Source organism: Ambystoma mexicanum, chromosome 6q (genome assembly GCF_040938575.1).
Source record: "Ambystoma mexicanum isolate Mex_15411 chromosome 6q, UKY_AmexF1_1, whole genome shotgun sequence".
NCBI lineage: Eukaryota > Metazoa > Chordata > Amphibia > Caudata > Ambystomatidae > Ambystoma > Ambystoma mexicanum.
Window position 1 is genome coordinate 405,262,522 of NC_090937.1, and position 14,512 is coordinate 405,277,033.

The window sequence follows — 14,512 nt, forward strand, 5'->3', positions numbered from 1 at the left end:
TTTGTGGGTCCTGGGTCCAAAATACCTTCAAATATACCTCCGTAAGTACCTCCCCTCTCGAGCTCTTCACTCCTCTACCTCTAACTCCCTCAAGGTCTGTCGTTTTTCAAAGAAACAAGCTGGGGGTAGATCTCTGTCATCGGCTGGGGCCTCCCTTTGGAACAGTCACCCTGCCACTATGAAACTTGAGGAGAGCCATCTCTGGTTCAGGAAGCACCCCAAGACCGTCTTCTTTGCCTCTGCCTTTGTCTCCCTTCTCCCCTGCTGATCTGTTTTTCTCACTTGGCACTGTGCACCTGGCCACCCTCTGTCCCCCGGGGCCAGGTACCTGCTCACCCTGCCACCCTCCTGCACTGCCTCTGGGCCACCCCTTGCACTGGGGCCTGAATCTATAACCATACAGTCCCCCACTCTGCTTTTGTTCTGCACTTACCAGTTATACCCTGTCTGCTAAACCTAGCACTTGCCACTTGCTGGCTACACTAAGACCGCTTATCGCTTTATTTATGTATTTATTTATTTATTTATCATTTATCTGTTTCTCCTCTCTTACACACTTTCCACTTCTCCCCCCTTCCATGCACTTTTCCCTTTTCCCCCTCCCATGCACTTGCGCGTTCTCAATGTCATTGGGCCTAGTAAGATCATTGTTTTTGTTCTCCCCTGTTCCTCTCCCTTGCCTTGTCGCGCTCTGAAACACTTGTGTAAGAGTGCCATATAAATAAAAAAAACATATCATATATCATATCATACCTCAGAGAGATTCACTTTGTTATTGCAACACTTTCTTTAGATTTTAATCACAATTTTCATAAGGCAATATTGATTTCCACATAAAAATATAGCCTTTTACATCGGGGCATGGGTCATTATTGCGGGATAATGAGCCGCCACAACGTTATGGCCTGAGACGAAGCCAAGGGCCATAAGTTGGGGAATGGTCTGTATCACAAACAATAACAGCCCCTCCCGAGGTCTATAGGGCGATTAGCACATTGGGGTAGTAGCAATATATGTTTTGAAGTTTTGGTGGTGAATTAAAACATGTTGCATTAATAGCGAGTAAAGTAAATAGAAAAACTAAGTTAGTAAAAAAATGTGGTTTTATTGTTTTGTATTGGAATAGCAAGAATGTTTTCATAACTTAGAAATATTGCTTGGAAATTGCATTGTTTCCCTGTCTGCTTTTGAAGACAGAATGTTCAGAATGTAGGTAATACCAGTAGTAATTGACTGTTTTTGAAACATTTTAATTGGCTGAGAGGAGGTCTATAACAATTTCCATGTGCTAATGTGGCAACACTGGCATGACTTTATTGAGGCCAAAACAACACCATAGGTAATTGGGCGCAACAGAGATAAGTATACTTTAGGCTTAGTTACAACAGATACAATGAGTGAAACATAGACAACGCCTTAGTCACCACGTGCGGGTTACAGAGTTGCAGAGCTACTAGAAGTCACAAAGCGCAGGTTACAATAAAAACAGTGGATACTATAATGAGTCGATGAGACATAGGTATAAGTGCTAGATTCAAAGTTAAAGTGAGTCAGAGATGGATCCGGGATGGTCTAGTGCTAGTTGTCATTTATTCTTAGCCAGTTTAGCATTTTGCGTCTACGTTTTAGGTAGGGTTGTTCAGTTCTAAAGTCTAGGGGAAGTGCATTCCAAGATGTGGCTGCTTTGACCGGGAAGCTGGAGCCGCCCGCTTTGGTTCGTTTGAGTCTCGGGATCTCAAGAAGGTGGGAATTAGCTGATCTTGTTGGACGTGTTGAGATTTTCCTATTTATTCTTTCTGTAAGGTATGGTGGTGATATATTGTTCAGACACTTGGAAGTAAGAGATACTGTTTTGAGAAGAATCCTGTCGTTTATTTTTAGCTAGTGGACATTTCTTCTGAGCTTAGAGATGTGCTCTCTGTTAGCTATATTTAGGGCTGCTCTTAGGGCGTTATTTTATAGCCTTTGAATTTTATATAAAATGTATTTGTTGGCGCCTAAGTACAGGGCGTTAGGTGCTTGCAGAGGTAAAACTTCATTATGGTAACTCATTATTGTGTCTGTTCGTTTTCACAACCTAAGTCAGGATATTGTGAGGAAGGGACCCATGCGGTGAAGTAAGGTAGCTGACAAAAATATGAGTTAGCCTAATACAGGTCAAGATGACGAAATACAATAACAATAAAAACATTGAATCAATACATTATTGCATTGTGATTAATGAAAGAAGGAATCACAGATCACTGGAGGGCAAGTGTTTCCTACAGGAACACCCAGCCATTTGACTGCATTAGGTCTGCCTCACTAATGTGTTTGCTGGGCGAGCATGCAGGCACTCTCATCCATAGCTTACCTCACTCACAGTGCTAACATACTGTAGTAGCCTAATTAGGAGAACCGAACGCTTGTGGCCCATTCCCTTTTTATGTTCGTTATCAATCGATTCATATATGTTTGTCTAGTGTGCATCCATTTTCCGATTGGCGCATGCATGATTTGATGCAGGGTAATGGTGTGAGGGACACTCACCGCTTTTCCATTTTCAAACCATCGTATGTTAGGGACAGGGATGCCCGTGGCAGCACACTGCAGAACCACCTCCGACGCAAAGCTGACATTCTGCGACTCTGGGGCCTTTAATATCCGGGCAACAGCTGTTGGTAAGAAAGAGAGTGTGTCAGAGAGTATACAAAGCTAGGGACTATGTGGATTGCATGTCGACTGACAATATCAGTGCATCTATGTTAACGGCAGTGCTTCCAAACAGGCAAACGATAGGATAGCCTTTCATTTAACACACACATATCATATCGATATGTTTTCTTTATTATTTACCACAAACACATTCAATTAACAAATACCAGATTAATATAGCTTTATAGACTGACATAAGGGGTCATTATCGTAGGACAATGGTCTGTTTGCCTCAGGCTGTACGTTGGGAAAGGGTCAGTATCCCAAATGATAATGACCCTTCCCGAGGTTTGTAAAGCGGTCAGCACATGGTGGTGGCAGCAATATATGTTTTGGAGTGTTGGTGGTGAAGTACAAAATGTCACTTTAAGAGTGAATAAAGTAAATAGACTTAGCAAATCACACGTGGTTTTATTTTGTAGTATCTAAATAACATGGCAGTCTTCATAAATTAAGCAGTTTAATTACGACTTGGTTGAATTGGAACTGGCTTAGCATGAGCATGCATTGTGTGTCATGTAAAAGGAAATGGTTTCACTATAAGAAAGTGAAAGCATGTTCCAATTTTTAAGCTTTCTCTTTCGTTTTTTAAAAAGCATGTTGCCGCAAAAAAAATGGTGCTCGAAGAGAGGAAGTGTCTTGCTGAAAGAAATCTTGCCTGGAAATTGCATTGTTTTTTCCCTGTCTGCTTCTCAAGACAGAATGTTCAGAATGCAGTCAATACGAGTAGTTATTGACCACACTCTAAATATTCTGATTGGCTGAGAGGTCAATAACAATCTCCATGTTCTAATATTTGGTATTTAATATTTGTCAATAACGAAAGAAGCAAAACGTGATTACACACTAAACAACTCGTGCAGCCTGAGTGCAATTAGCCGATCCAGCATTTCCATCTTATTACAGGATGCATTGCTCTCATGGATCTGTGCCCAGATGCCATAGAAAGGATTGCCCTGTAACCTAAACTCTAACGTCAGCTTGCACCGTTCCCCCAGACACGCTTCCGCATCCTAGTATAGACAGAAGTGTGCAGGAGTCAAGTGACCTACAATATGACAGGCCAGCAGGTCATGCGTGGACAACACTCTAAACACGTGCATCTAAAACCGAAGCAGCTCCTTACTGGATTCTATTCCTTATCTAATTTCGCTTTTCAGTCGTTAAACCCTATAGGCTGGAGATTCAGTGATAGTGCAATAACAGCACCCTACGCCACCAGCAAACACCTGGCGCATTTGAGTAATCACTAAGTCGCGAAGTGATCAGCGACTGCCCGAAACGTGCATGGAATAGCATGCGCCTCAACAGAACCACACTAGATGGCGCCTGATGGAACGGACGTCCGTTGTTCGTTGAGCCACCATCTCGCGCAGGCATTTCCGCCACGTTTGTGCTGACTTCTTATCACATGCTTCTACCTAAAAATAGGCTTTGTCTTTTTGAATATGCATGGTAATAATAAGCAGGAGTCGCATGTAAGCAGATCGTTTGCATCCTGTGTAACTATATAAAGCCCAGCGCACAGTACGAGGCACTAGTTCTATATAAAGACAAGGAGCTCATGTCCGATACACATGGGGCCATTACAAAAGGGGTCACCAATTGAACTTGAATAAAATAGGCAACAGTGCCACGCTGGGCTCTGCTCTCCGGATTCCATTTGTTCAAACCATTGCTAGCTAGTTGAATATATTAGTGCTGGCTACGTGTTTATGCTGTAGGAAAAAAACATAAATGAACACGCTTGATTTATGGGCATTCATTGTATATTTTCTAAGTGTGATAGCTTTCGGCAATAATATTCACAGGACATCCACCAGTAAGAATAGGAACAAAACCAGTTGAAGCTCGTCCTTAATGGTGGTGGGCTGCTGACCCATCACTCATTCTGGATGATTTAAGCCAGACCAGTTAAGCACAGAGGGCTCACTCATCTGCTGCAAGCAGCTGAGGGAGCAATCTAGGCTGGATTTAACTATCAAAGGGAAACATAGTTTCCCTTTTTGAAACATAGTTTCCCTTTGTCCGTTTCTCTTTCCCAGCATGCATGCCCAATAAGACATGCAAGGCTGTAGGCATTATGCTTCCCCCGCCGTTTATGGCCCCTTGGGGATGAAGGCAAGGTAACCGGAGGACTGAATGTGCATAGAGGGTGCTCCTGCACCTCCCACACATTCAGCCGGCCTGGGCGTTCAGCTCAGAATGCTCTGGATCCTTCACACATGTTCAGGAACCAGGAAGCTAACCCTCCTTTCTGGTTCCTGTTTGGTGCTGCGCAGGAGCTTGTGGGCCTTTATGGGAGGCAGTGCGCAGACTGATGAGCAAAGTGCTGACCACAGCTGAAAGTAGGAAACACAGTATGAATATATGTGTGTATGCTTGGGTTTGTATCTGTAAGTGCTGGTGTGAATGAGAGACTATATAATGTATGGGTGTGCGGGTAAATGAGGAGTAAAAGCTGCATGACTGTGCATGTGTGAATGACCGAGCAAACGTCAAGTGTGTGTGTGTGTGAAGGAGCAAGTGAAAGAGGTATGAATGTGTTTGTGCTTGCATTTGTGCTGGGCGCAGGAGCTGCTGATTTGGAGTGGGGCTCTGTGGGCTCATTTGGCAACCCCTACGGCTATATTTTCTTACTATGGCATGGCATTTTCTGGTGGGCATTAATGGTAAAGCAAACATGAAACATTTTATTAGATGGCTAGATGACCTACTTTGTTTCAGCCAGTCCTGCAGTTTTTTCTTACTGTGGGATTGTATTTTTTATTGGGCATCACTGCCAAAGCAAACATGATAAGTGTTATTGTGGGGCTAGATTGGCCTACATTGGTGCAGTCACCCTGGATTTGTTGTCTTTCTGTAGCATGGAATCTTTTACTAGACATCAAGGGTTAAGCAAACAAGATGTGTGGTATTACATGGCTAGACTGACCGACATTAGTGCAATAATTCGGGATACATTTTCTTACTGTGGCATTACATGTTTTATTGGAAACAAGGGTAAAGCTAGCATAATGAGTGTTAATATATGGCTAGAGTGTCCTGTCTCCCTTCAGACAGTCTGTGCATGAGTTCTTACTGTGACAGAGCATTTTTTACTGAGCATCAAGGGTGAATCCAACATTGTGAGTGTTCTTACGTGACTGTACTGGCCTACATTAGTGTAGTCAGGGTGAACATGTTTTCTTATTGTAGCATGCCATTTTCACTGGTAAAGCCAAACGTAGTATGTTTTTGCATGGGGATACTGGCAAATAGCATGTTTTCCTATAGTATCATTACTGGCATTATGTGCAAAGTAAACATGAGTATGTTCTTACATTGTAATACTGGCATATATTGGTGCAACCAGCATGGTAATGCATTTTATACTGGCATATATTGTGGGAAAAGGCATTGAAAAATGCCTCTGTGGTTTTTTGTGACATGCACCAATTGTATTTTTTCCATGAGTGACCGTACAAAACCAATTTTCCACAGTGTCATGTAAAATGCACCATTTTAAGTCATTTAAAAAAAAAGAATTCTGGCAGAACATTCCTTCAACCACTCGAGTCCCTCTGACTTGGTTCATGCTCTTTGCTATGCTCGGTCACTTCTGAATATTTGTGGGAAACCTTTACGACCCTCCAATAAAAAAGAAATAAAAAAAACACCAGCCACCACTGAAAATTGCTTCACTATACTGGGAGTTTATTTTGTGAAAGATTGCTCTTCTTCGGTAGAAATCAACTTCCAAGGAGCAATTCTCTTCAACTTGTTCACCTGCTTTTAAATGTTAATGACATGTATTGTTACCTCATGTTTGGTATTCGGGTGGCAAGCTTGATTACTGTAATCTCCAAACATGTGTCAGCCTTCTTCAAAATTAATCAAAATAAATAATGAGCAAAAATACATAATTTACAGAAGTTTCGATAATGCCACGTAATTGCCATACCAGCCATTAGCAACCATGCAGGTCAAGCAACCAATTAGGTTGCACCAAAAGCAGACTGCACATGATGGTATTAGCCCACATTCAGAGAACAATGTTGAATGCTCATGCACACTACCACCACCACACCACTTCCCCCGTGACCTCTGCTCTCACACAACTCCCCATGGATAAAAAGAAAAAAGTCCCTTACATGCCACCAAGCATCACACATATGCTTGGCCAAAGGCCAGAGAGAGATTGGAACACATAAGCACTGATTAACAGTGAGAATGGAAGGCTACTTTCATTTAATGACTTCGAAATCACACCCCACATCCAGTGAATATATCAAATACAACGTAGGAAGAACAACTCATGGTCTGAGGTGGAAATCAGAAACAGATCTTCGACAAAAAAGTAAATTATGGAGGGAGAATTGCTACCAAAACATTGGAGATTAGATTCAATTCACGGAAACCACCAGTGGATCATCTCTGTGGTAGTAGTTAGATCTTGTGCCTCCCCCACAATTCACATATGATTTTGCCACCTAATCGACCATCTAAACCACAGCAGCAGTCCAATTAAGATGAATGGTGGCCACCTGCATAGCCAGCATGAACCCAAAGGGTCCCTTCAATAATAGGACCTGTCCATTGTCTCGAGTGGCCACAGGCCCTAGGCAGAAAGAATTCACAGTTCTGCCATGCATCCCTTCAGTCTTGAATTAGTGGTAGGTTTGTGAGGATATGCAAGGCCTAGCATGTCTTTATGCATGTATGTATGCATGTATGTGTGTATGTGTGTATGCATGCATGTGACATAAAGCACTGTCAGAAGACATGAAATGCTTAATGTGGAAATTGTATTAAGAAATCAGGTAACAACCACCAGCACATCCTCCACACTGTGTTACAACTCTCCAACTGAGTTTTACAGAACCCTGATACACCATCCCTGATAAACAGTCCTTCCCCAGCATTCCAGCTTCCATCAGCCACAGCAAGTACTTCACAACACATCTCCTCTCCTTCCAACAACCCGACTCCTTTTCACCTTCATGATCCTATTCTTATTCCAAACCTGGCCACCCTTCACTCTTACAGCACCCTTCAACACCTTCTTAACCACAACAGGCTCAGAGTATAAAGGATCACCCTTCATTTGTACCACTCCTTTCTTGATTCTCACCCAATCAAAACACATAACCCTCAACTCTCTCTTCCCTCTTTTCTTATTCTCTCTTGTGACCTGCTTTTCCTTCCTTTCCTTCATCCTTTCCCTCAAAACCTCCACAACACAGTCCCACTCTCTTGCCCTTCCCAACCAGTGTGGCACTATTTTTGTGGTAGCTGTCCAACCTCTCATCAATTTAAAAGGACTACCTTCTGTCTCTGGATGCGGAGACATTCACCATATAATCTCCCCTGAACCACAACTTTCCTGTCCTTTCCACACACACCAGCCATCCTTATGGCCTCTATGATGTACCTGTTAATCCTCTCCACCATCCCATTTCCTTCTGGCTGGTATAAGGCCGACCTTTTATATCTTATCTTGCATTCTCTCAAATACTCCTGCAAATATCCTCCAACAAACGGAGGTCCATTGTCTGTGAGAATGCTACCAGGTAAACCTTCTCACAAATATTTCCTGTAACAATTCCACAATTTTCTCACCTGGAGTTTCCCTCACAAATCCATATTCCACCCATCTCGACATCAAATCAATCAAAACAACAATGTATTTTTCTTGACTGCTACCCAACTCCACAAGTCCCAAATGTCCATAGCCAAATCATCCCACAATTTACCCGGCATACCCGTATCCACCAAAGGCTGGGATTTCACCACCTCACCTTTACCAGACTTGCTATATTCCAAACATCCATCTAATTTCCCTTCCACCTCAGGGAGAAAACCGGACCACCAATAATCACACCTCAAAACATCCTTCGTGCGGGTGATTCCCAGACGACCCTCATGCTCTAAGTCAATAATCCTCTCATGTATATCCAGTGGTATGACCACACACTCCCACCGGTATAGCAGCTCATCCACAACAGACAACTCATCTTGCACTTCCCAAAATGATCTCTCGCTTTGGTTTAGTAATCCTCTACGTGGCCATCCGCACTCAACATAGTTTCTCACATTTGTTACTGCCTCCGCCCTATCCATAGCCTTCAACCACATACCTCCATTTGCTTCTCCACCTGTCCTCCTAGGCGGATCAGCTAGGAGATTATAACATCCTGGAATCACCTCCATGTCAAACCTATGACAATCTTGTTACCCAACTCACTACTCTTCTTGATACCTTACTGAGACCTTTAAATTCATGAACTCCATACCCCATAGAACATTTTTGAACTTCTCAACCACCCTATGAAATGCCAATGCGTCCTTCTCAAGTACTGAATAATGTATTTCTGGATCCTTCAACACACGAGACGCATGGGTAATTATTTCATCCCTTCCATATTCCTTAATCTGAAGACAAAACTGCACCTACTCTGCCATCACTGGAATCCACTGTGGTAATGCTCTTCCTCCTTGTGTCAAAACACTTTGATGGCTTTGCCAAATCAATGTCCCCCTTAATGCAACAAAACCCTTTTTCACATGCACTATTACAGATGAACACTTCATTTTTCTTAAGAGTTTCCTCATTTCACTCACTTATTTGTAAAATTCTTCACAGATTGTTGATAGAAAATCATATCCAAAAAGGACCTGAGCTCACCTTTCATCTCTTGCCTTGCAATCTTCTTTATGGCATTCACTGTCTCCTCCATGGGTGTTAGGCCAGCAGTGGAAATCTCATGACCCAGGTATTCAATTTTCTCCTTCTTGAACACACACTTCTCCTTTCTCAGGGATACTCCCTTCTTCTCAAGAAGAGACAATACTCTGTCTATCATGTTCAATTTCACTCTCTCCACATACAAGGACACTGGGCCTCATTATGAGTCTGGCGGTAGCTGTGCTGGTAAAGACAGCATGGCTGCTGCCGGAGTAATTCTTTTCCTGGCACCCAGCAAAATATTTCTGCCAATTCCCATTTGAATCCCATTGGACTCAATGGGAATGGAGAGGACGGATGCACCAGCACCATTCATGAATGATGCCGGTGCATCTATCAAGGTCTGTGAGCGGGTGCCGAACTGCCTGCCACGTCAGACTTGGTCGGGCGGAAAGGCATGCTCTCGCAGACCTTGTAGTTTGCCGGTCCGGTAGCAACGGTGCCGATAGCTTACCGGTACCATTGTTACTGGACCAGCAACCTTGTAATGAGGCCCATTGGGCCTCATTATGAGTCCGGTGGTAGCCGTGCCAGTAAAAACGGCATGGCTGCCGCCAGAGTCATTTTTCTTCCGGCGCCCAGCAATGGGAATTTACCAGGGCATTACGGCCCCGACGGTCCCGGTAATTGCCCATTGCCGGGCTCCGAAAAACATTTCTCTCCATTTCCATTCGGGTCCCATTGGACTCAATGGGAATGGGGAGGACAGATGCACCTGCACCATTCATGAATGGTGCCGGTGCATCCGTCAAGGTCTGCAAGCGGGTGCCGTTGCGCCTACCAGGTCAGACCTGGCGGGCGGAAAGGCCCCCGCTCAGAGACCTCGCAGTTTGCCGGTCCGGTAACAATGGTGTCAGTAGCATACCGGCACCATTGTTACTGCACCGGCAACCTTGTAATGAGGCCCATTGTCTTGAAAGCAAAATACCCCCTTCATTCTACCAAACAATGTACACATTACCTTCTGAAATACAGAGTACGCAGACACCAACCCAAATGGCATTCTCCTAAACTGAAAAACTCCTTCATGACTTACAAACAGAGGCGTTACTAGGGGGGGGGGGCTAAGAGGGCTATAGCCCCTGGTTTTTGGTTGTAGCCCCGGATAGAATCTCAGGAGCTACAGCCAAAAGACTAGCTAGCCCCAGTCCCAACAGTCCAGTAATTACAGTAGCCCCAGGTCTTTTCCAGACCTAGCAACTACCCTGCTTACAAACACTGTCAATTTCCTGCTCTAACCTTCCAGTTCAATCTGATGATAGGCAGAAGCCACGCCCTGTTTAGAAAACACAATCTCTTTCCCAATGAAAGTCAACATCTCATTCATGTTTAGCAGTGGGGTACCTGTCCACTATGATGCATTTACTCGATTCACGCAAATCTCAGTTCCACTGTCGGCTTCTTCATCAGAACAATCGGGGAAAACTATTGCACTCCCTGCTGCTCTCCCAATAATACCCTGCCTCTGCAACTTCACAAGATCACTCTGCACATCATCTCTCAATATTAGCATCACAAGCCGTAACTTGCTGCAATGAGATTACATCTTCTTCTGCGTATTATTTGATTTGACATCCCTTTAATTTTTCTAACGCCACTCTCAAACACCTTTTGAAACTTTTCCCATAAAGGCACAGACCGATCGCCAATTTGTAAAACGCGGTCAGATAAATTTGGATCAAATCTGATTCATAACCTCTTTTGTTTACACAATCCCAAGAGTTTTGCACCCTTTTTCATTGCATATACTTTTCCTTGTGCAGATCTACCTTTGAAGACAAACAGAGCATTAAAGGGTTTATATCCAGTTTATTCAATTCTTTTATTTCACCACCTACCACTATCTCGAAAACATCTTTAGTCATCAGCGATACTGTCGCACCTGAGTCAAGCATCATAATGACTTCCCTTCCGTTCATGCTCACACAGGCATACAGATGTTCACACTCATCATCTTGTGGACTTTGTATGACGTTCATTTTAATATTCTCTACTGTAGGTTCTTCCTCATCATCTAAGGATCCAGATTCCTTTTCAGCAACATACAACTTACTTTTGGGAAAATGTAAAGTGTTTACAGCAACTTATAAAATACCCTCTCCTATTGCACTTTGCACTTACTTGCAACCCTGACAGTTCGGAAAGGCAGCAATGTGACAAACTCGCACATCGGAAGCACAATTCTCTGCTTGCCCTTTCCTCCTTTTTGTTGTCCAAGGTATTTTTATTGATTGAAATCTCCTTAGGCTTCTTTCTCTGTCTGTTCTCTGACGCCTTTAAAACAGCAACTTTGGTATCTTTGTTCTCTGCTTCCAACAATTTGACTACACATGCCACTAAATGTTCAACGTGTCTTGAAATTTCCAGAACCTCATCCTGGTTCGCCTTTTAGCCATAGTTCCTCTCTTATGTTGTTACAGTTGCAATGGATCATGAATTTATCCCTAAAATGTTCATCAAACTTTTCTCCAAATTTGCAAGTGAGTGCCAAATGACGTAAGGTCATAACATATTCCTCCACGCTTTCTCCATGTTCTTGGAGTCATACTCCAAATTTTTCACATTCTAGGGTAGTGCTAGTTTTTGGTTTGAATTGTTTATCAAACTTTAAGCAGGCTACTTCAAATTCATTGTGAGCGTTGCCATCTCCTGGTCATAAATTCGCTGACCTTCATACCTTAGAAAGAATATTAACAGGGAAACTTTCCTATCTGTAGCTACTCCATTCCACACGCTGCTTTTATATAATGTAAAAAGCCTTTTTTTCCACTGGTTCCGCTTCATTTTAACTGGGTCAGGGGATGCATGAAAGTGGGAGGAGCTGGTACACCTGGCGTGGCCATCTTCACAATTGAAGCTAAGAACATAGTTCTTCTATTGCTGAGCGCCAACTCGGTTTATTTCATTTGATATCAGGTTCCTTTCTTGTACTTGATATAAGGAGAGCATAAGACAAATGGTGCTCACTTGCGAGCGGAATACTTTTATTGATAGGCGTGCCTTTGTTGGCTACAATGATACTGCTCGGAGAGGGTACATTGCCACAGCAACATGCTATAACAGGAATGGCTGCAGCACAGTGTTGCACGACTTTCGGTCCTTTCCTTGAAGGCGGAGGGCGTTGCCCAAATGCTCGTTCTGGGCCTTATATGCTGCGCCATCACGTGCACACAACTCCTTACTTTTGAACAGTTTTATGGGCCAAAAGGATGCTGTGGGGCCCATGCTGTGCCCTTAATGCATGTGGAGACCCGCGATGAGGGTACTTGCAATATTCTTGCTCTCACGCTTCCCACCTTCTTAATGGACGCCAAGGGGCTCCTCTTCAGTCATACCCTAGAGGTGCGGTTGCTGACAGAATCTGTGGAGGCACAGCACAGCAACATCAAGGCAGATGGACAGAGGATCTCAATCACCTACTCTCCAGGAAGCATGGACCGGTTGGAGGTAATTTTCTCATGCTGGGGTTGGATTACACCTTCTTATTGATCAGCAGCTCGATGCCATTGATATAAAACACGGCCAGGATCCATGAAGTGCTTTATGAAGAGTGTTTATTACGAAATCAGGTAACAACCCCAGCACAGCCTACACATTGGGCCTCATTATAATGGTGGTGGTGACGGTATGAACGGTGCCGGTAAGGCACTGGCACCTTTCATACCATCTTGCCACATTATGAGTTCTGCTTGCGGGTTCCTGTCAGTCCGGCAGGTTTTACCTGGCGGGCTGTGCAGCACCCGTGAGCAGAAATCGTGATTTCACCGGCACCGTTATCAACAGTGCCGGTGCAACCATGCTCCCCACCACTCATTCTGCCCTATGGGGCGGAATGGGGATCGGGAGCCCGGCAATACTGCCACCCGCGAATGGACAATTACCGGCCCATTCATCTCATAATGGGCCGGTTGTTGCCCAATCGCGGGAGGCGGTGCCGGTAGCGAGCATGGTGGTAGCCGTGACTGCCATACAGGCACGGCTACCGCCATGCTTGTAATGAGGCCCTGTGTTACAACTCTCTAACTGACTTTTACGGAACCCTGATAAATATTCCTTCCCCTGGTCCAGGTTCCATCAGCCATAGAAAGCTCTTTGCAACAGTATGTATGCATGCATTGAATTTATAATGTGCAAACCTAGCTAGGAAACCAAAAGGGGCTGCACAAAGCAATGCACCACAGAGTTACAAGTCGGGTCCAGGGGTAGCAGAGGAGCTGATAAGGGTGGGGAGCAGGGGAAGGGTGACACTCCTGGCGAGAAGAAGTAGGGGTGAGTGGCATCGTCTGTGATTGGTGATAAGTACTTTGAAGAGTAGTGTATTCAGGTCCTTCCAGAAGTGTAGGTTGGGGGACCAACATTATCTACATTAGTGTCTTTTTGGAGAGACAGGGTGCATAGCGAGAAAAGGGCTCTTTTCTGATTTTTCTCTCTTGCAGTCCTATATATCCAGTCTGGCGATGTAGTGTGGTGTTTTGCTTGTGATTGTTCTGTCAGTTAGCCAAGCTGTCTTAAACAGGCGTATGCCTTCTGTCTGATATTCCTTCATGGTCATTGAGGAAGCTTATGAAGCTCCAACCCATTACTCTTCAGAATGGGATCATAATCTACTGTTGTTGGTGACAAATGATGCAGAACCCGATTCATCATGGCTTTCAGGTGCATGCTGGACAATGGAACCACACATGAGTAGGGGGTTATGACTCCTTTAACAGGGAGAGTCCGGTCCTGGTAGAGAAGAGCTCTTAAATGAATGTGTAGCTTCTATTTCCACTTATTGTAAAAAGACCATTCAAAACTGAGGTTTCACAGAGGAGTCCCCATGTATTCCCGTTTTTTGATGAGGGGCAAGGAATTACTTTTTGATATTCAGCAACAATCAAACGGGCTAAAGACATCAACGAATGACTGTTTATCTGTGAATGCCTGATGAAATGTGGATGAATGGGTAGACCAGTCACTAGGATAGGTGGACATGAGTATCCGTTTCACAGAAATGGGAGCCTAAAACTTAGGTCAACACTCTAATTGACCAAAGGGGGGAACTCTGGATAGGAACCATCTTTGCAGCAAAGCAGAGTGAATACAGTACTG

The 14,512-nt window shown here is 43.9% G+C and overlaps 1 protein-coding gene across 1 annotated transcript in view; it reads right to left on the reverse strand.

Moving 5' to 3' along the window:
• MUSK (muscle associated receptor tyrosine kinase) overlaps nt 1–14,512 on the reverse strand; it is a 951,534-nt gene that overhangs the window by 323,600 nt on the left and 613,422 nt on the right. Inside the window, exon 6 of the mRNA XM_069630906.1 lies at nt 2,530–2,654. Coding sequence (XP_069487007.1) covers nt 2,530–2,654 — 125 coding nt within the window. The remainder of the gene's footprint in view (nt 1–2,529; nt 2,655–14,512) is intronic.